This window comes from Octopus sinensis, linkage group LG6, assembly GCF_006345805.1.
Source record: "Octopus sinensis linkage group LG6, ASM634580v1, whole genome shotgun sequence".
In the NCBI taxonomy this organism is placed as follows: domain Eukaryota; kingdom Metazoa; phylum Mollusca; class Cephalopoda; order Octopoda; family Octopodidae; genus Octopus; species Octopus sinensis.
Genome location: NC_043002.1, coordinates 86,365,079 through 86,389,623, shown reverse-complemented (window position 1 = coordinate 86,389,623; position 24,545 = coordinate 86,365,079). Strand labels below are relative to the sequence as shown.

The 24,545-nt window shown below is 36.3% G+C and overlaps 1 protein-coding gene across 2 annotated transcripts in view; it reads right to left on the bottom strand.

Moving 5' to 3' along the window:
- Nucleotides 1-24,545, bottom strand: part of LOC115213287 (uveal autoantigen with coiled-coil domains and ankyrin repeats-like) — a 135,265-nt gene that overhangs the window by 61,147 nt on the left and 49,573 nt on the right. For both annotated transcript variants that reach the window (XR_004999754.1, XM_036504124.1), the window contains exons 10-12: nucleotides 18,185-18,294; nucleotides 15,510-15,591; nucleotides 8,510-8,582 (exon numbers count right to left, since the gene is read on the bottom strand). Coding sequence is in view for 1 of the 2 variants with exons in the window: in XM_036504124.1 (XP_036360017.1) it covers nucleotides 8,510-8,582; nucleotides 15,510-15,591; nucleotides 18,185-18,294 (265 nt within the window). In the remaining variant the exon portion in view is untranslated. The remainder of the gene's footprint in view (nucleotides 1-8,509; nucleotides 8,583-15,509; nucleotides 15,592-18,184; nucleotides 18,295-24,545) is intronic.

Genomic DNA, 24,545 nt, shown 5'->3' with positions numbered 1-24,545 from the left:
ATTAAGAATCTTGCAAACAAAATACAAAAACGATACATATATATATATATATATACACACACATACATAACATCATCATTATTTAACGTTCATTTTCCAAACTGACAGAAAAAAATGGATGTTAAATGATGATATATATATATACATACATACACACACACACACAAACACACACACACACACACACACATATATGCATATAAATAAATACATATAATATGAAGAACTTTCAGTTTGTTTCATATATATATATCTATTTCCTTACTACCCACAAGGGGCTAAACACAGAGGGGACAAACAAGCACAGACAAACAGATTAAGTCGATTACATCGACCCCAGTGCGTAACTGGTACTTAATTTATCGACCCCGAAAGGATGAAAGGCAAAGTCGACCTCGGCGGAATTTGAACTCAGAACGTAACGGTAGACGAAATACGGCTACGCATTTCACCCGACGTGCTAACGTTTCTGCCAGCTCGCCGCCTATTATATATATATATATATATCTATATATATTATATATATATATATCTATATATATATCATATATATATATATATCTATAAACAAACGCATACATACACCTAAGTGTGGTGTGTGCGTGTGTGTGTTTGTGCGTTTGCGCACTTGTGTTTGTTCATTTACTTCTGCACTTCTCTGAAAATAGCTTCATTAGATGCAATGATGCTGTTGTCATTTCCTTTGTTATCTGTTGGTTTTGAGCTTCAAAAATGAATAGGATAAATGGTAATGGTTAGTGACAGAAGGGTATCTGGCTGTAAAACAGTGCTTCAATATTGTATTCATTTGATCCATACTGGCATGGAAAAAAAAAAAATGAATGTAAAAACAAAACATAAAGAAATGGAATAAAAATACCTCTCTGAATTGCAATGTCGTAGCTTGAGATTATTTTAGTTAACAAGACAAGAATGACAGAAGTATGAGAGAGGTTGTTAGCTGCCAAAAAGAAGAGAGAGTTAAAAAGACATTGAATTGTTGATTTGCTATTTCACTTGTAACTGATCATTTGATAAGCATGTTTCCAGAATAGCTTTAGCCTGATTATAAGACACAAAGAGAAAAAAAAGAAAAAGAAAAAGAATTTACTAAAATCTTCCGTTCTTGAGTATTGTATTGTAAATTTGATTATTAGTGTGTTATTCAATGAAATCACAGTTGATTATATCAACAAAGCACCTATCTCTCAGTCAAAGACTCAATCATACATATTTTACCTCTACTGCTGTGTGACTCCTTCTTGGATAAGGCAATTAACCTTCACTAACCTAGTTCACCTAACTGTTAATATACGGATTGTATCATCATCATCATCATCGTTTAACATCCGCTTTCCATGCTAGCATGGGTTGGACGGTTCGACCGGGGTCTGGGAAGCCAGGAGACTGCACCAGGCTCCAGTCTGATCTGGCAGTGTTTCTACAGCTGGATGCCCTTCCTAATGCCAACCACTCCGTGAGTGTAGTGGGTGCTTTTTACGTGCCACCGCCACAGGTGCCAGGGGAGGCTGGCAGCGGCCATGATCGGTTGGTGCTTTTTACGTGCCACCAGCACAGAAGCCAGGCAAGTCGGCGCTGGCATTGGCCATGTTCGGATGGTGCTTTTTACATGCCACCGGCACAGGGATCACGACTACTATTTCCATTTGATATTTATTTCGATGTTGATGTACTTGACTCAATAGGTCTCCTCAAGCACAGCAGGTCATGTGCTGCCGGCACAGAAGCCAGTCAAGTCAGTTGTATAGTAGTACAATTTAACACTGTAGACAAGTTCTTCCCAACCCTTTTTTTTTTTATTCTTGGGGAACACTTAACTCTCTTTGAAAGGTTTGGTAGAACTAAATCCATTAGATACCACAAAGAAGATTAAAAAAATTTTGTCTCAGCCAAGACCTCGTTTTGATCAAATTCCCAAACAATCTCAATTATAAAGTTTTTTTTTTCTGTAGGGTGATACAAACAGGAAAACAGAACTCAAAATATGAGTATATATTCTTTTATTCTGGAGCACCACCTTAAAGGGTTTTTTTAGTTCACAAATAGACCCCAAAACTTATTCTTTGTAAGTCTAGTACTTACTCTGTCAGTCTCTTTTGCCATACTGCTAAATTAGGGAGATGTAAACACACCAACATCAGTTGTCAAGCGATGGTCTGGAGACAAGCACAGATACAATGACACACACACACATAAATATATACATACATATATATACAACAGGCTTCTTTCAGTTTCCATCTGCCAAATCACAAGGCTTTGGTTGGCCCAAGGCTATAGTAGAAGACACTTGCCCAAGGTGCCACACAATAGGACTGAACCCAGAATCATGAGAATGGGAAGCATGCTTCTTACCACACAGCCACATCTGCACCTATGTATTTTTTCATTTAATCAGCAGCTATTACAAAGTGTACTGCACAAAACTTTCAGCCTTTGAGTCACATACAGATGTCATGGTTTCTCTGCTTTAACCCTTTTGTGGCCACATTTCTGTTAAAATATACTGCTTTTGTTTCAAATGATTTAAAAAATAATGAAGAGTTTAAGTAAAATAACAGTGATTATTAAGCAGATGTTTGGAACATATATTGGTTTCAAATTTAAACACAAGTGCAGTAATTTCAGGGGATGGGTAAGTCGATTACATTGATCCCAGCACTCAACTAACAAATATTTTATTGGTCGGCTTCTGTGCTGGTGGTATGTAAAAAGCACCATCCGAATGTGACCGATGCCAGTGCCACCTTGACTTGCTTCTGTGCCGGTGGCACATAAAAAGCACCAACCAATCATGACCACTGCCAGCCTTCCCTGGTACCTGTGTCAGTGGCACATAAAAAGCACCAACCGATCATAGCCACTGCCAGCCTTCTCTGGCACCTGTGCCGGTGGCACGTAAAAAGCACCCACTACACTCACGGAGTGGTTGGCGTTAGGAAGGGCATCCAGCTTCCAGCTGTAGAAACACTGCCAGATCAGACTGGAGCCTGGTGCAGCCTCCATGGCCTCCAGACCCCGATCGAACCATCCAACCCGTGCACGGAAAACAGACGTTAAATGATGATGATGATGATGATGATGAAAAGGATGAAAGGCAAAGTCAACCATGGCAGTATTCGAACTCAGAACGTAAAGAAAGATGAAATGCAGCAAAGTATTTTGTCTAGCATGCTAACAATTCTCTAGCTCATTGCCTTGCTTGGAACATACATTAACAGGAAATTTTGACGGAAGATTTTAATTGGGATCACTTTCAAATAAGAAGTATGCACAATAGAACAAGTGGTAGTCTCAGACAGGTTGGTTTTAAAGGGTTAAGGAATATTTCATGTGTGCATAATAAAATTATGAATATAAGATTAAACATAACAATTACTGAAAAATGCATTTGCATATAATTAGCCCTGGCATTAGGGTTCTGGAGAACCCCAATTCAATGGAATAACTGTAGAATTTTCAAGGGCAATGGTGAGATGAAATCATCTCAGGAACAAGTAGTGCAATAGCTTAGCATCTCAATAATGGGCAAAGTATTTCTTAACAACTTAATGCATTGAAAATAGAAATAATCTCCACTACATTGGAAAAACTTTCTGGTTAATGGCATTCAACAAAAGGGAAATTTATCTGCATGATATCTAAAGTGGTGGCAATATCAACAGTTAAGGAGAAAGGTAAAAGCGTGGACTAAAAGCTTTAGAAAACTCAGCGACCACAACATTACATCTTCAATTGAGTGCCACTGAATTTTCTCATGAAGTTTAAACTACTTTGCTGAGAATTAAAAAGATGTTCTAATTCATCTATCAGTAGAATATCTCATTAGGAATCCAGATGAGAAAATAAATGAGTGTCTAGGCCAACATCAATAAATATTGATCCACGGTTAAGACAGCTTTACTGAACAATAACATGTAAAGGAAGCAAGTTAACTGAATCATGATATTGAATAGAATTATAATGTTGCTTATCTTATATTAAAGATTACTTCGTTTGTAAACAAAACCACCTATAGCTGTAATTCTAAGTATACTGTCACTCTTGGATGTTCTTTATTTATATATGTGCTATTTTGTTTTAATTTCATTCTTCTTTATATTATACCAAAGACTGTGTTGAGAAGAAGAACATGACTAAAATACAACCAATACTGGCTCATGTTAACTATTCTTGTCTGTATGATGTGTGTTGGTGTATGTCTATGTATGAATTAGTGTTGTTTGGATATGGAAATGACAATGTGCGTGTGTGTGTGTGTGTGTGTGTATCATTGTGATTATATATTTACTAGGGATATTGCATCAAATTTAGTTGTTGATGATAATGATGATGATGATGATGACGATGATGATGATGATGATGATGATAATGATAGTAGTGGTGGTAGTGGTGGTGGTAATGGCAATGATGATGATGATAATGGGAAGGTTGTGGTTGTAGTGAGGGTGTTGACAATGAGAAAGAATTCTACTTCAAGCATGGAGTTCACAATCCTTAAATTTTGTTATGTAAATATTCATATCATAGAGAAGTTTTTTAATTAATTTATTTTATTTTTATTTTTTTTGCAAATTGGACACAGCTTCTATACAGAAAGAGAGTAGCAATATGTATTTCATACATTGTACTTCATATAAACTATGGGTGCACATGAAGTCTAGTAGGACAATAGGTAAGCTGATAATGAAAAATGGGTTTTGTATGTAGCAGATGTGCATGATTAGCTAGCAGAAAGAACATCCATGAAATTAATTCTTTCAAATACTAAAAGGAATGGGAGAGAGGTATCAGAAATAGTTGATAGCTTCTATTATTTAGATGACCTAACTAGGAGTTGAGGAGAGTGCTCTGAAGATATAGTTGCCAAAGTAAAAATTGTTAGGAAAAAATTCAGGAGTTAGTATCTCTGTTGGAAACAAAGGAATTCTATTTCTCTTTGAATGAAGCACAGATTGTATGATACTTGTGTATGAAGTATAATGCTGCATGGCAGTGAAACATAGACACAGAATGCAGAGGATATGTGAAGGTTATAATGAAATGGGACAAGCATGCTCCACAACATGAACTAAAAGTGCATTGCCTGCATTGATTTGTATCTGCCTGCTATATAGCTCCTGGCATATAGTTAAGCATCCAAACTTGTATTTCTCACTATGTTTTTAATGCAGCTATTATTTCTCTGTAATATATAAAGTAAATACTTTATTCTTTTGTCCATATACTATCTACTTATGATGTCAACAGCTATTGTGTATTGCATGACAAAAATGAGTATTTTTAGTGCAACAGTGGCTGATGAAGTGACTTGTCACCAAAACATCTAGATATAGTTGCAAAGTAACTTGTGGTATGTAATGCTATAGTTTCTTTGTGTGATAAATTAGAGGTTCACTTTTGACTCTTTACTTAATTTACATAAAATCATAGAACTGATTACCTGTTGAGCCATTGTGCACTCTCAGAGATTAAATATTTTACTTAAATAAATTAAATTGCACTACTTATATTCACATATAGACCATGACAAGCCATCCAACCCATACTAGCATGGAAAGCATAAGTAAAATGATGATGACAATATTAACACACACACACATATACATAGGTGCATGTGTGTGTATGTGCACATATACTTATATATATATAAGTTCAGCAAAATTTAGATTCAAATGAATATGGTACTTAAGTTAGATGCACCAGAATTTTGTATGGTGTTATCCATATAAATCCATGGGGTGATTATAATCAAAATAAGCAACAAGAATATCTTTGGTAATTTGGTATGATCGTTTCACGCTACATCATTTTATTTGTAATTATTATTGTATTATTATGCTGTAATACTTACAATGTTTAATAAAATGATGTAGCGTGAAACAATCATATCAAATTACCGAAGATATTCTTGTTGCTTATTTTGAGTATATATATACATATATATTCACACACACACCTATATATAGGAAGAGAGAGAGAGAGAGGGAAAGAGCAAGAGGAGAAAGACTGAACTCTACAACCTTGACTAACAAGCGTTCTAGAAAATGACAATCAAAAAATATCTGGTATTATAAAAATATCCAGGGGAAACAACGGAAAGCCACTTTTGTAATATGTCGAGAAAGCCCTGTGTTTTAAATGTCTAAGATGAGTGAGTTATTGTCAACAAGATTATAATTTTCTGAATGACTGAACACATCTACAGAGTGTATATTCACAATATTCATATCTATACATCTATACTATATTTTCATTGGTTTGACCTTTCAGCGCCCTTAAGTGGCTGTAGCCTAGGGGAAAAGTGAGATTGTTAAACTTAGTTTAGAAATAAAGAGCAAGATCTTGTACACATCCAGGAGTGACATAACTGATGATGATCGGAAATCAATTCAACTGAAATTAAAATTAAATATAAATATACACGCTAACATTGAGGTTTATAATCTTGAAATATTTTAAGATTTTTTGAATGGTATTATGGTCAATAAATGCTACTAAAGGAAAGATTTGGCATTTAGCCTGAAGTATGTGTGTTTGTGTGTGTGTGCATGCATGCATAAGTGTGTGTGTATGTGTGTGTTCCAGTGTTTGGGTGGGTGTGTATTCCCTCAAAGCTAATGACTATTTTCGTAACTTTTCAGAGTTTTCTACTAGAAGAGTGCACGCAGTGAGAAATCTCAGTTGTGACAGAGTGAATAATTAACTATGAAGGAGTAAGATTAACTATATGTATTCAATACTTTCTCTCCAAATTGTATATCCATAAGTGTGTGTGTGTGCATGTGTGTGTATGTGTGCATGTGTGTATTTATACATGTGTGCATAAACATACATGATCTGATCAATAAGTATCCGGAATATTGCTGTAATGAATCTAAAGCATGCACAGTGAAGCATCCTTTGTGTCCGATGGCATCACTTTGTCTCCAACAATTCGGTGCGACACCAGTGCAGAATCACCTCCCTCCGACAAATCATCCTAATGAAACGTCTGCGTTGGCTGGGTCATGCCCTCCGTCGTCAGCCAGGAGAATTCATCTATGAAGCAATTGCCCCAGCTCCCCTTCAGGGTTGGCGAAAGCGATATAGTGGACAAAGAAAAACCTGGCTGATGATGGTCAAGGCTGATCTGGAACCCAACCTAGGCCCCCATATCTATGGCGTTTGCCGCTGGAATAAGGAGTGGTTGGAGATCACGTGGTTGTTAGCATTAAATCGCCAGGCCTTGTCGGCATTTGTGAGAGATGCACCATCGAGGATAAATGAAGCCAGCTCAACCTACCCCAGGTGAATGCTGTAAGAAGAAGAAGGAGGAGGAGGAGGAGGAGGAGGAGGAGAAGAAGAAGAAGAAGAAGAAGAAGAAGAAGAAGAAGAAAGAAAGAACAGTGAAGCCACTTGACTCAGATTGACCTTGAACTCTGCTGTGCATGCACACTAAATGAACCATGGTTTATATATATTAATTACATGTTTTATGTTTTATGTTCCATTCCATTGCATACCATCTTGGGTAAGTGTTTTCTTATGAATCCAATATTGGCATAAAATCTATGGCTATAGTGGGAATGCATTAGAGCAGAATAAGACCCATGGGTCTCTTGCTTTTCATGCAGTTCTCCTCTCTTTAGTTTATCTTATCATTTCAGATCATGAATTTTGAATTCTAGCACACACAGCACTATGCCACAATAAGCAATCTTGGGCAAACTTGGAAACAGGTGAAGGTTGTTGACAGGGAAAGTATCTGCCTGAAGAAAATCTGTCTCAATGCATTTCATCTGACCGATACAAGCTTAGAAAAGTTAAATAATGATAATGATGATAATAAAAAAGGTTCATATAATTCAAAATTATAATATATACATAAAGAATCCCTTTATAGTTTTTAGCAGAACCAAGAATTTTCTTTAATGGCTTCATTAGAGGAGAGAAAAAAACACTTATGAATGTTTTTAGGGCCTCTGAGACTAGTAGGTAGAATGAAGGAAATTAATTGTGAGAGGAATAAAATGAAAAATAAATTGAAGGAGGGACAGAAATATTGAATTATACTAAATGAATTATTTATTGTTATACTTGAGGATGGCCATATTTTGCCAATTAAACACAAACACTATAAATTTGGTCTTCAATTCAGCTTTATTATAATTATTATTTTAGTTTCTTTGTCAAAGTTATTTCATCACACATTCTGTGACCTCTTCAGTGACTCTCTATCCCATGTGTCTGCTCTTGTTCTGTGTTGCTGAAGAGGTCACAGGATGAGTGTTGAAGGAACTTGACAAAAATGCTAAAATAATAATAATAAAGCTGAAGTGAAGACCAAATATATAGTGTGTGTTGTTTAATTGGCAAAATATGACAATCTTTAAGTATAACAATATCCATTTCAAGACATGATTTCACATCAAGAATCTTGCAAAATAAATACATAGACATAAGATTTATTTATTCTTTTGTAACAATGAAGAATTCTTCAACAAACCTTCTTGCTGATCTTTTAGTTGTTGCTTAAGATGAACTGAGTTGTCTGTCTCATATTGATATCTCATATTTAACTAAAAATAAAATAATGAGACAACATTGTTAGAGAGAATCATCATCATCATCATCATCATCATCATCATCATCACCACCACCACCACCACCATCACCATCACCATCATCATCATCATCTAACATCCATTTTCCATGCTGGCTTGGGTTGGATGGTTTGACTGAAAACTGGTAAGCTGAACAAAGGTTCTAGTATTATTTGGCATGGTTTCTACAGCTGGATGTCCTTCTTAATGCCAACCACTCCAAGAGTGTAGTGGGTGCATTTTACAAGCCACTGACATGGGTGCCAGTTATGAGACACCAGTATCAGTCACAACTATGATGTCACTTGGCTTGACAGATCTTCTCAAGCATGGTATATTGCCAAAAGTCACAGTCAAATGTCCACTGCTTCTGTGAGGCCCAAAGTTCGAAGGGTGCTTTTTACGTGCCACCGGCATGGGTGTCAGTTACACGACACTGGAATTGGCGACAACTATGATTTCGCTTGGCTTGATGGGTCTTCTCAAGGAAATCTTATCATATAACATTTGAAGGGGGCTTTTTACGTGTCATTAGCATGAGTGCCAGTTATGTGACACTGGCATGGGTGCCAGTTATGTGACACTGGCATTGGCCACGGCTACAATTTCACTTGGCTTCAAATGCATGATTAACGCATGATTAATTGTAGATATGATTACCCTGTGTATGACAGTTCTTGTCCACAGTTAACCTCTTACCATAGTCGTGGCTGATGCCAGTGTCACTATTTGAGCGTGGCCCGATACCAGTGCCACCTGACTGGCACCTGTACTGGTGGCATGTAAAAAGCACCATTCGAGTGTGGCTGATGCCAGTGCCACCTGACTGGCTCCCATGGCGGTGGCATGTAAAAGGCATTCACTACACTCTCAGAATGGTTGGCATTAGGAAGGGCATCCAGCTGTAGAAACCTTGTCAAATCAGATTGGAGCCTGGTGCAGCTTCCTGGCTTGCCAATCCTTAGTCAAATTGTCCAAGCCATGCCAGCATGGAAAGGAGACATTAAACAATAATGATGATGATGATGATGTTTTATGTTAAAACCAGTCAGATGTGGCCTTTCACACCAATGCTACAATGTCATTCTCAAAATACACAATCACACCATTGAAATCTCAAAGCTATGTGATAATACATGATTAATCCCAAACAATGTGAAGAAATAAGCATGATATTTGACTGAGTAATCTGAACACTAAAGGGTTAAACTATACAGCAGAACTGAGTTTCACCAAATTTGGCAGAAATACTCGTTGGGTGAGTGGCTCAAAATGATGAAAATTTAGTTTGGTTATCTTCAAACATATATAAATACATACACAGATATGCAACCCTCTCTCTTTCTCTCTGTGCATGCATGTATGCATGTGTGTGTGTATAGTGATGGATTTGAGGGTTTCATTTATTTATGAGCTGATTTCTTAATTTCACCAAAAAATTCATTTTAAATCAAACTTTTAAATTTCCTGATAAGCAAGTGGTCATATTATTTATATCCTACAATGAACTACAGCACATTTGATTCACCTACCATCATTAAAAGCCATTGCAATGCAATATTTTCTATAAGTATTTCATTTTGTTCACCTCCGTTTTCTATGCACATTGACACATGTGGGTACATACATACTGTTATATCCTTATGGATAAACAAATACTCTTCAACAGTGTAAACAATATAACCGAAACAAATGGCAGTAACCACACAGAACGTAACAACAATCTTTTAAGAACCAACAATCCAACATGTTAACTCAAACTGTGAACTTTGAACTCCAGCTTTGAACTATCAACACATGAACTGTGGAACTAGCATGAACTATCTCACTTACCCAGACCGCCACTATTTATATGTAGTAGTCCAGTCTATTCTTGCCAGGGGACATCGTACTCTTGCACAACATCTCCCCTTTTGAGATTTCGTGTTCCAAAGGAATTAAAGAAATATATATATATATATATATATATATATATATATATATCTTTTGCTTGGGCATTTATTACTTTTGGTACTAGTAGAGCGAATATTTCACAGAATACTTCCATGGTAATTTTCACAATACACTCATCACCTACAACTTTCATTATTATATTCTGTGCAGTCACTGGCAGTTCTTGGATAATGTTCATCATAACACTATTAATTTCACCTTCTACCTGCAGTGTAGCCAAAACAGTCTCTTCCAGTGGTTCCTTATTTTTGGGAATTAATCTTGAAAAGCAGTCTGCATAACCAATTATTTTCAATGGAATGTATTACATTTTGGAATAATAATTTAGTAATATAATGCCCTAATATTGCAGGCAGTAACCCTTTTTTAGACCCATAAATCAACACCAAAGTTCTATGGTCTGTTTGCAATAAAAAAACTTCTGCCATGCAGAAACCTGTGAAATTTTTTAGTGGCAAAAATAATTGCTAGGGCCGCTCTTCCCTGCTACTGTTAGTGAGTGCGAAACATGAACCACTGGTTTTGTACTTCAGTCTTCATATTTATGAAGTAGAGCTGCACCTAATCCATGCTCGGAAGCATCAGACACTGCAATGATGTCTATTTCAGGATCGTAATGTGCCAACAACAAGTCTGAGATAAATTTTTTTTTTATTTCCTCAAAACTGTTCTGGCGTTTAGTGGACCAATTCCACTTTACTCCTTTTCTTAATAAGTTGTTCAACGGAGCTCTTAATTTGTGCATGTTAGGAATGTGGTTTTGGTAGTAGTTTGCCAACCCAAGAAATGCTTGTAAAGTTGGAATATTTGTCAGTGCAGGCATATTCCTTATTGCGTCTACCCTCAATGGGTCAGGATGTCTACCACTTGTATCAATTATTTGCCCTAACTACTCAATTTGGGGTAAAAAGAATTCACATTTTTTTTTACTCAAAGAGAACATGAAAACTTTAATTTTCAGCTTTAATTTTCAGCTTTTATGTGTTCCACATGCCATTCATGAGAATTACTCTTGATCAAAATATTATTCAAGTACAGGATTGTAAATTCACAATCAGATAACATAGAATCCATGATTTGCTGGAATATTGCTAGTGCCACTTTTAATCCAAAAGGTAATTGTGTGTATTTGTACAATCCTCTGTGTGTATTTATTGCCAAATACTTTGAGAATTTTTCATTTACTTTTAACTGTAAATAGGCTACAGACAGATATAATTTTGCATTTAAATCAGCTGGATATGGCTGATTTAGATGCTAAAGGGTTAAAGCACCCAAGCAACTCCAGAGTTTGCATAAATGCCAAAAGTGAGATTTCCAAATCATGTCCACAGTTTACATAATACATTTTAGTAAGAATTAAAGATAAACCACCTGACAAACCATAACTCATTCCAGTATTGGTTTATGAAATATTTGCTACACATAACAAGACTGCCTGAATTTACTGTGTAGTAATTTATCTCCTCTTGTTTACTCTCTGTCTTTTTCAAACCACACATGTTCATTGAAAACATGTTTATATAAAAAAAAAGTTATTAAATCATTTTGCTCATGTTACCAGCTTAAAAAAGGGTGAAAAAAACTTAATATTTTGATCAGTTGATTCTGGGTAGCTGTATTTCACCAAACTTTTATGTTTCTCATAATAATAATAATAATATAATAATAATAATAATAATAATAATAATAATAATAACAATAATAATTTTATCTTCAGTCTCACTGAACTTCATACCACACACACACACATACAAACACACAAATGTATATGAGGTGTGTTCAAAAAGTATCCAACTTTATTTTTTCCCACCAAAACTAATGCTGCATGGGAGGTGAAGCCACCCTTCCTGCACACACATGGAAAATTTTTGCACTGGTAGTCCACCTCAGCTCCTGGCTGTTAAGTTTAGAGTACAGATGTGTAATGTGCACCCGTCGGATTTTCGTTTTCATTGAATAAATTGAGCAACAATACTGAATCAAATTTTGCCAAAAGTTTGGTGATACTCAAACTCAAATAACCCACAAGATTCAGCAGGCCTTTAATAATGATGCCATGGGCAAAACTCAGACTAAGGAGTGATACAACTGCTTCAAACATGGCTGCACCTCAATGGGGAGAGAGAGGAATACTCAGGCAGGCCATCAACAAGCCGAAATGAGGAGCCTACTGAGAAGGATTGGTGAATAGTGATGGAGGACTGTCATGTAACAATCTAGGAAATTGTTCATAAAGTGGGAATAAGTACAGGATCAGTGCATTCCATTTTCACAGAGGATTTTTTTGCATGGAAAGAGTGTTAGCAAAATTCATTCCCAGGGCGCTGGTAGAGCAGCAGAAGCAACTCCGCATTGAAATCGCTCAGGACATGCTGGACTATGCAGACCATAACCAAGATGTCATGGAGACGATCATCACTGGTGATGAGACATGGGTTTATGATCTCTGCTTGATGCATTTGATCATCTTGCAGGAAAAACAAAAGTCCAACAAACATGCAATACTCTAGGTGTAACAGCTGGGAACTAACACAACGTACTGGTGCAAAAATTTTCTCGCATGTACTGGAAGGATGGTGTCACCTCCCACCCAAAGGACTTTGCCCACACAGAATTAATTTTTGCAGGAAAACACAAAGATACTTTTGAATGTACTTGGTATTTCTATCTTTTTTTTATAAATTTATCTAATTTTTTGATTTATTTATTACTTGTTTCAGTATACTTGTTATATCGCAATACTACACAGTGGCTGTGTGAGCTATGAAATCCTTGTCGCCACTGTTATATCGCACGTTTGGATGACCTCTACTCAACTCCTCGACGTCTAGACTTCTCTCTCTTATATGAGGGACGTTCAATAAGTAACGCCTCTGACCAACTTGCAGTTGTTTGATCTAGCTGAAATTTTGCATGTGCAATTATTTATATCTCTATAGATTAAGTGGCAAATTACAGCTCTGAATAATTGTGGTTTCTGATTTACAGGTGTTTGAACTGAGTCAAGTGTGAAATGGAGCCTGTTGAGTGGCGAGCAGTGATCCAGTTTTTGTATTTGAAAGGACGCACACCACGGAAGACTTTTGATGAAATGAAAGTAACTTATGGTGATGATGCCCCATCATATGACCTTGTAAAACGCTGGCATAGTGAATTCAAATATGGTCGGAACTCTGTGGAAACAGCTCCCAGATCTGGTCACCCCCTTCTGCCATTGATGAGGCATCTGTCCGTCAAGTTGAGGCTGCCATTTTGGAAGATCGATGCATAACTATTCGCCAAATAGCCCATGAGGTCAAGATTAATACCGGGTCTGTGGAAACTATCATTCATGACCATCTGCATATGCAAAAGGTGTCTGCCAAATGGATTCCCAGGTTGCTCACACCTTTCCAGAAGCATGAACGCGTCGAGTGCTTGAAGATGAATTTGGAGATGTGCCAAGAAGATGAGTCAAAATTTTTCAAAAGTTTGATTACACAGGATGAAACTTGGGTCCATCACTATGATCCAGAGACCAAAGCCCAGTCAATGCAGTGGAAGCATCGTGACTCACCTCCTCCAAAGAAGGCAAGGGTGCAGCCCTCCGCTGGTAAGGTCATGCTCACAGTCTTCTGGGACCAGGACGGAGTAGTAATGACAGATTTCCTGGCAAAGGGTACCACAATTACAGGAGCCTATTATGCTTCACTTTTGAGGAAATTAAGAGAAGCTATCAAAATCAAGAGGCGGGGCAAGATCAGCAAAGGCATCCTCCTGCTGCAGGACAACGCTCCGGTCCACAACTCGCGTGTCACCAGATCAGAAGCAGAGGCATGCAGCTATGAACTCCTCCCCCATCCCCCTACTCTCCTGACCTGGCACCCTCTGATTTTCACCTCTTCCCAGCCATGAAGTTATTTTTGAAAGGAAAGCGTTTCCCAGATGATGCAGCCTTGATTTCTGAAGTCACGTCGTGGAGGACCAAGCTGGGATCTTCTACAAAAACGGTGGAGTCTTCTACAAAAACGATGGGAGAAATGCGTAACTCTGAGTGGTTTTTATGTAGAAAAATACTAATAACTGTGCCAAATTTCGTTGCTCTACTGCTATGGGAAGTGGGTCAGGGGCATTACTTATTGAACGCCCCTCATATCTACGTATTGGGCTAGCCTACTTCATCGTCTGGGGGCATCGACACAACAATACTGGGGCCAAAATTGGCTTATTTGTTTAAGTGTCAGACTGTCTCATAATATTTGTTCTAACTTATTGCATTGTGAGTTCAGATTCAATCATAGACTACTTGGTTGGAAGACTTAATCCACCACTCATTTTAACATCACTTCCTGATCCATGTATCAGAAAATCTAATATAAATGTAACATAGCTAGCTTACAATTTATAATGCCTATGCTATAGAAAGTAATCACATGCTAGTACATCTTGTTACTTCCCTTACTCATAGAAAAAATATACAGAATATCTTGGCATGTTTTATGGCTGATTGGCCCTAGCCCAGAGGATGAGTACCCCTCATTCTCCTGTCTAAAAAGAAAACTGAATGCTATTTAAATAACATGATGTTATATATTATATGTGTTTATGAATTTGTGTGTGTGTGTTGTATGAGTGTGTGTGCATATGTGTTATGTCTGTGTGGGTATTGGAAAAGGACTGCTAAAAAACTGGTGCATTGAACAAAAATTATGGTATTTATTCCATCTGAGTTATGTCCATTGGTATTAAGAAGAACTTAGCCATTTGATAATTAGAGATCAATAAAATAAGCATGGGGTAATGTACTGCAGTCAGTATAATAGACTAGAACCTCTGAAAGCTATTCCCTGTCATGGTTGCAGACTAAAGTCTGACACAAATAAAAGAATAAAAGAATTTTCAAATAAAAGAGAGAGAGAGAGAGAGAGAGAGAGAAAGAGAGAGACCAAATAGACAAATTACACATACTTCATTCAAAATCTTCTTCTTTTCACTGGTAAGAGTATCAGATTTATTTGTTAGTTTTAGTTGCTGTTGGGATAATTTCTTTCTGTAAATATAGATAAAATATACTCATTTACTTCTTTAGTCAACCACAGTTTGTATATATATTACATAACATATATGTCTGATACAATGTATATGTCTCATAATGTATGTGTCTAAAACAAAGCAATAAGTAACAACTAATATCTAAAAGGTCTTATTGTCAGTCCACTTCATGGTCCCAGTGAACATAATGGAAAAGGCATTGCTCTGGAGGATAGTGAGGGAGATGCCATTTTAGATATTACTTGTCACTTATTGTTTTATGTATGTATCTTATAATGTATGTGTCTAAAACAATAAGTAACAAGTAATACCTGAAAACTTATACATTATAAGGCATACATTGTATAAGATATACATTAAAAGACACAAATTATAAGACATATGCAATGTAAGACATCTCTCTCTATATAAACGGCAGTTTGTCTGTCTGTGTGTCTGTCAGGTTGTACCCTCACCCTGACCACGGCTTTCAACCGATTCTGATGAAACTTGACACACACATAGCCCAATGTCATAATTCAAAACTAACACAGCGAAAATTTTGAAAAGTTCCCCCAGTTCTGAAAAAAAATCGATAAATTCGACATGGGGTCGAGAATCTAAACTTTTTATATGCAACACATTTTCTATTGTAATTTTCGCAACTTGCAATCGATTTTCACCAAACTCATGGTGAAGCTTAATGTTACCCTAAGAAACTTAATTCTGATGTTAGTAAACCATGCAATACCTTACCATCAGAAAAAATACACAGAAGTATTCGAGTGAAGAGAAGACATTGCAACCTACACATGTGCCTTCGTTCCCTAGAGGGAAAGGACTAGATTGGGATTAGTCGTTGCCTACTAGGGGCTCTTACATACCTGGACAACGCAGGGCTATGCTGCTAGTATACATTAAAAGACATATACATTATCATTGTCACCTTGTTCCTTGAATCTTAGGATTGATTTCTCCTCCTGGATGAATATTTAGACCATTAATGCTGATGGCAAATGTGGCTTACAAGTTCAATCCTCACATAGAATGCAAGATAGCATTGGCTACATGTGAATGTTGAAGTTGGTCATGGTTGCTGCTGTTGCTGTTGCTTCTGAACGAAGCGGTCTTCGTCCCAGAGCTCGCAGTGGGAGAAGTCTGAATCGTGGTCCTTTGCTATTCGTAAGACCCACAGAAGAAAACGCAGGTCAACTCCCGACACCGAGAGCATCGACGGATGGATGAATGCATATCCAGGCTCAGCGGTTGCGTAGGAGGTCGGGGACAAGAAACAGGAAGAAAAAGTTAGAGAAAGTTGGAGCGAAAGAGTACAACAGGGGTCGCCACCACCCCCTGCTGAAGCCTCATGGAGCTTTAGGTGTTTTCGCTCAATAAATACACACAATGCCCGGTCTGGGAATCGAAACCGCAAGCCTCTGACCGTGAGTCCGCTGCCCTAACCACTGGGCCATTGTGCCTCCATGGTTGCTACTGTCTGGCTTTCTGTTGCCGTTGTCTCTCTTCCTCTTTTCTTATTCTTTCTCTTTCAAACAGTATTTCATTATCGTTTGTTTTGTCAGTATAAGACATATACATCATAAAACATTGTATAAGACACATACTTCATATAAGGGATATTCATTATATGACATGTGCATTAAAATATCATAAGATATTGTATAAGACAAATACATTATATATGATGATCATTCAAAAGTGTATAGTTTGTAACAAAGAAAGCAAATCTGAAAATATTGCTAGCATTGAAGGAAATTCCAATTTGCCCAAAATACTGGAAAGGTAGAATTGAAGAGGATAAGAAGAATTAGGTTGAAGAGGATATCAGAATTCATTTAATCAGTTACTGCTGCATCTTTATCATAAATCTAACACCAGAGAGAGCTTTGTAATGATATTAGTGCTTCAACAGGACAAACTGTAACAATAATGATGTAGGAAGCCATACATTAGAATCAGTTTTAGAAATCAAATGAACCAATAAGAATTTTTTTTCTAAGCAAATTTACTTAAGGATGCAATTAGATATTGATATACAGAATCACAAAGTATTTTGTTTTGTCTTCAAGTACTTGCTGCTTTAAGCACTATACTTATCTAATAAACCACTAGTTTGCTCCTAGCTGGTGGCTGTTGTTCTTTAGCCCTAGGTCAGTCCTGATTGAACAGAATATGACAATCTGCATTCTAAGAGTATTATTAAATGTGTACGATTCTGTGAAATATCCAGCATCTTAGGTACAGCCATGGCTGTGTAGTAAGAAGTTTGCTTCCCAACCACATAGTTCTGGGTTCACTCCCACTGCATGGCACCTTGGGCAAGTATTTTCTACTATAGCCTTGGGCTGATCAAAGTCTTGCAAGTGGATTTGGTAGACAGAAACTGAAAGAAGCCCTTCATGTGTATGTGTGTGTGCATGTATGCATGTGTGTGTGCGTTGTTGTTGTGTATGTGTGTGTGTTGCTGTTGTTATGTGTGTGTGTGAGTGCTTGATTTTCAAACACATAATCAACTCCGAATGCAATACAGAAATTATTTGATTTCATAAACAGTTGAGGACATGAATTTACAAAATACACAAACCAAACCTCACTTCTCAGATAATAAATTTTGTTCTAGTTTTAGTTCAGCATCCAATTCAAGTTGAAGCATCTGATATTCTTTCTTCTTTGAAACAACTTCATTATTCAGAGATCTCTCATTCTGTTTTCAACATATATAAATAATAAAATTTCATATGAAAAAACAAAGGCAAAAAATATAAAATGAAGTAAAGGATAGCTTTTTCTTAATGGCATGTTAATTCAAGAGATTGCTTGTTGATTCCTTGAGATTATCTCTCCCTTCTCATTTGGAGTTAGTTGCAATTGCTATGTGAGCGATGATTCAGGCTTATGATGGTTTTGGCATATTTTAACCTTCAATATCATTCATTCAGAGAGCATCAATGATTGCAATTATCACTAAGATGAAGAACAGTACAATAAAAGGTCTGAAGATGTAGAACATGGAAGGCAATGACATAGGATTGAGAAAAAAAGGTTGCAGACAAAGAGATACAATAAGAAAGACTGTATTTATAAACCTGGATAAAGGAAAGAATGAAGAAAGGCATAAAGTTCACATTATGCATCGGTACACTTGTATTGCTTTCCATTCAAATTCCCATCAAAGTTAAACTTAGATTTGATCTTTTTAGTCTCAATAAAATAAATTCCAATTAAATATTGGGGCCAATATGATCAGCTGTTATTTTTGTTTTTAACCTAGATATATGTGACCTTGTGTTTACAAAAGAAAGTAATGTTTTATGTCTGTAGAAGACGGTCAGGTATTAAAATAAATGGCTTGTAATAGTTTATTTCCAGTGTTTTGAATTCAGATCCAGCTAGGACCAGTGTCACCTTTAGGGTTGATAAAATAATAAGTACCAGTAATATACTGATATTGATTTTAATCAATTATGCCTCTTCTGCATGAATTTATCAGCTTGTACTATGATGTAAGATGTCAATATTATATCTCTGTAGGGTGGCTGTGATAGCGAAGTCAATACAGATTGGAGCCATATACATTACAGTATTTAATGTTTGTCTCTCTTTGTCCCATACCAGTAATATACTAGGGATGATTCAATCAAATATAACTCTACAATTCTTAGTGATAAGCTAGCTTAAGTATGAAATCAATATTATCTCTCTAAAATAAAGCATGATTTTAATTGCCAAGACAGCACAATTGTCTCTTCAAACTATTCACAGATCATACGCAGATAACTCAACCAGGGCCTCCAAGATGGGTGGGAAGAAGGTAATTATCATCAAACCAGAACCCTAGCTCAAACTCTTGCAACAAAGTGTACTGTACTAGGGGCACCCAAGGACCAAGAGTTGGTGGTAGGGTGTAAACAGCAATTGTATTCAAACAGAAATTTAGCTTATAAATGACAAGAATTTCCTGTGCATCTGTAAATTTTTGATATGATACAAACACTAAATTCTTGTATATAGTGTTTGGTTTGGAAAACTTTAGATAATATTTTAAGTGACTGGATATAAGTGTCATCCATTATCGGACCTACTTCTCTTACACCACTTTAGATCAACAATTTCAATCATTACTGTGAAGTAGATAGAGATGATTCTATCTCTTCTCTATTTGATTCAATAGACTTAGAGACAGAGTTATGATGAGATTTATAATGCTGTAGGTGTCACAACATATAACTTTTCTTCTTTCTATTTCCTTTGAAATAACTTTGCTATAAAACCTGGTAAGAGAAGAGAAAACAAATACAACTCACCTATGAAAAAAATGTATAATAAACTTAATACCAGTAGAATCTATAAATCAATTTATAGTCTATATATTTCCTTCGAGTATGAGAAATTTCTTGTCTGCTATTTCACAAGACATAGATAACCAATAATTAGTGATAAGCTATATTAACTTCTGTCTGCCATTTAATGGACTTACATGTCCAATAGCCCCCAGTAATTATATCTAATTTCTGTTATGATAACTATATGAGAGACAAACACTTCCATGGATTGGATATCAGTATACTGCAGGTATCTTTCTCATGGCAAGAACTGATCTCAGCACTGCAAACCAAGACAACAACATTATGGTGCTCTTGTTACTGAAAATTGTGAACTTTATTGTCATTGGTTCTAAAACTGATAAATATCAGCCCCCTTTACAAATATTAATGAAATTTTCCCACCTTCCATCTTTATTAATTTTAATGAGAAGACAAAATAGAGTTGGCATCCATATGATTCTTTTTTTGCTGTGGTGTTGGGCAAATCTTAAGATTTTATAATAATTTTGATTCCCAGCTACAGGAATTCAGGTTCAGTCCCACTGCATAGCACCTTGAACAAGTGTCTTGTACTATAGCCCCAGGTTGATCAAAGTGAACTTGGTAGACAGACAGACACACAGATCATTAGATAGATATGTATTTGCATGGCTCTCTGTTTGAATTTATCTCTCACCACTGCTTGACAACCATTGTTGGTTTGTTTATGTCCTTGTAACTTATCAGTTTGGCAAAAGAGACCAATAGAATAAGTACCAGACTTACAAAGATAAATACTGGCATCGATTTATTTCAGTAAACCGTTCAAGGTGGTGCCCCAGCATGGTCACAGCCAAATGACTGAAACAAGCAAAAAATAAGAAATAAAAAACCATTTTAATTTTACTAAAAACATGGCGATTTATTTGCCCACCGCTTTCAATCCTCACAGCCACCCAACATCTCCGAGAAATACTGTCATCCAGTATTTACATGTATCTAGATGGAATAAGGATATTTCTCATAAACACAATGCAATGAAAGGATTGATTTTCTTTTTATTTGCTAGGTTTGGAGGAAGGGGAAGCACCCATGGTCTTTGTAGGTGCTCTCAGACCAGAACTATTGCAAGTCAACGTAAGTGCCAGTGATGACTTCTTCACTGGATGTTTAATTATCCTTCTGATACAGCTGCATTCTTTCTATTTAAAACTCCTCCTCCTCCTCCTCCTCCTCCTCCATCATCATCATCATCATCGTCATCATCATCATCATCATCATCATCATCATCATCATCATCATCATCACCATCACCATCACCATCACCATCACCATCACCATCATCATCATCATCACCATCATCATCATCGTTGTCATTGACACCAGCAGCAGCCACTACCATTTAATATCTTTAATTTTTTTCGTGCTGACATAGATTAGACTGGTCTCACTGTATCTTAGTTCTTTGGCAACTGGAACACACAACAACAGAGAAGACTGCTAATTTTTTTTATTGTTGTGCATGTCATGCTGGATGTCCTGCTTATCACCAAACAATTTGTAGCATAGACTAACAACTAAATTGTTAAAAATCTGCTTTATTTATTGCTTTGCTCTGGAGGTAAAGTTTGAGTCCATAGCTTTTGCAATCCATCTGGGACAGGTTAATTTTCCAATTGAATAGATATAAACTGATGACTGCATGACTAGCACCAAGAAAATATACTAAGTACAAACAGGGTAAACATGTGTCTCATATCGCAATAAACAGGAACATTTAAAGTCAATGAATCATCCTCATGGAAAGAAGCACCAGCATAACAAATAGCTGAATACGTAGTAGTTCGAATTGATGAGAGTCTGAATTGGAAAACATACCAACCATCTATTTATTATCTGAACTTTGAAGTACAAATAGTGCTCTGATATAATTTAGACATCAAGAGACCAATACATCATCATCATCATCATCATCACCATCACCATCATCACCATCACCATCACCATAACCATCATTATCATCATCATCATCATCATCATCACCATCACCATCAACATCATCATTACCACCACCACCATCACCACCATCACCATCATCATCACCACCACCAGCAGAATTTATGAGGCAGATTTTCTACAACTGGATGCCCTTCCTGCCACCAACACCTGTTTTTTCCCATAATATATATATATATATATAATATATATATATATATATATATATATGCATATATACATATATATATATATGTATATATATATATATGCATATATACACACACACACACACACATACATACATACATACATACATATATAGAGGTATACGCATGCGCAAATGAAGACACATACAATAGGAATACAAAATACAAAATGGCTGACCGTTAGTAAGGAGAGACACACAAATAAGAAAGAAGAAAGCAAAGGACCACTGATGAGGTCACAGGAATGTGACGAAAGAACTCTGGCCGAAATAAGATTAAGATAAATGTAAAAAATGAATAACACTGAAGTAACATCAAATATATAGTGCGTGTGTTTTTATTGGCTAAACTGGCAAAATGACCTTTCCTAAATACAACAATGTCTGTTTCAACACACGGTTTCACATCAAAAATCTTGTAAAACAAATATATAAATGTTATAAATTTAATTCTAATGGAATATTTACTCTCCAAAAAACCTTATTTAATCAATAATGAACAAATTTAACAGAATTCCTCTTTGAGCAATTAAAGGTTTAATATTTCTTTGTTATAATAAAATGTCCAAATATTTCTCTTATTGCATGTGCTTATCAATAAGAATGATCTGTCAGACTCCATGAGACATTCTCTTTCAAATACATACATTCTTCTTACAGCATAAGAAATTTTAATGACAGAATATTTATCCTAGACCATATCAATACTAATCTATATAGGATATTTGCAGTGCTTTGAACTCTGACAACTCTTCAGATATACTTTACAAGATATAAATCATTTAGATATATCATACCTGAAGACCAAACGCATTAATTTTATATTGATAGCTGTAGCTCTTAGTTAAATGCATTAAATTATATTGATAGCTATAGTTCTTAGTTAACTGATATAACCTTACAGAAGCATAGGTCACTGGTCATACCATTAAACGAACGTCTTCACTGGCAATCATAATTATAATTATCTATTCTTATGTATGATAATGTTTGGGTGAACACTTATATCACTAGTAGCATTTTCTCCAAATGAGTAGTTTTAATTAAGACTATTTCAAATTGAAAAGCATTATAATTCTTCTTCTGCAGTTTGCATCTCAACCCTCTATATTATACATGTACAAGGTGGCGTCAAAAATTTCCAGGACTAGTTATGTTTAATAAAAATTAAGTTTTAATATCATCTCTTTCAAAATAGTCATCTTATGCAGTAATTCACTGTGCCCAGCATTCCTGTCACTTTTAGAATCTGGTCTGGAAGTCGTTTTCTGTAAGTAAGTCAAGGACCTTCTGTGATTCACTCTGGATCTCAACAATGGTGATAAAACAATGACATTTGAGCTACCTCTTCATCTTGAGAAGAGATGGGAGTCCACAGGTACTATATCTGGTGAATAGGATGAGTGTAGAAGTGATACCATGTTGTTTTTGATGAGAAACTCACCAGTGAGGAGAGCTCAGTGACAAGGTGCATTGTTGTCATGAAGAATTGGATTCTTCATGCTCCACAGATCCAGTTGTTTTCACCAAATGTCCTCCCTCAAACGCTTCAAAACGTCACAGTAGAACTCTCAATTGATGGTCTGGCCCTGGGGGACAAATTCTCGATGAACAATAACACTTTTTCAGAGATGACACTCATGGTAGGTCTTCCAGGTTGCTCATCTTCTGGAGGGTGTTTTTTCTGCTGTCTAAGTGCCTGTGCCACTCAAAACATCATGTATGACCCATTGCCTTGTAGCTGTAAGATTGCTGGAGCATGCACAAGTTCTCTGTAGCAGACTTCCCAAGTTTAACGCAAAATTTTATGTTGGCTCTTTGTTCCTGTCCATGACAAAATCACAGATTACAACATACATGTGATCAAAAAAACACAAATTTCACAATTTGTGAAGTAAACACAGTAATGTCATTCAGCACACCACCTCATGAAGATCACTGCTAGCATTCACTATGCATACAACTGTTTACTGCCATCTGTTGGTGCACTACAGAACTAGTTCAGGGATGTTCTGATACCACCTCATATGTGTTTTTGATGTGTATGTATGTGTGTGCCAATGTATCTGTGTGTGTGTGTGTGTGTGTGAATGTGCATCAATGTTAATATATTTCATGCTCATCATTGTGAGAAGAGAGTGGTACTGATGTCAACATAGGATATCCCTTAATTGAAAAACAGGTAAGGGTTAGCAAGTGGAAGAACATCCATTTATAAAATCCTACCTCAAGCAAATTTCTGTCCAAACCCATGCTAGTATGTTAAACAAATGAACACACACACACACACACACACACACACACACACAACACACACACACACGCACACTCACACACACACACACACAGTTGTTGTGGTAGCGATAATGCTGTCACCATTCTAGCATGAATACTAATGATTACTAACGAGAGTCACACAATCTCTGAAGATTTAGTAATGCAATTGGC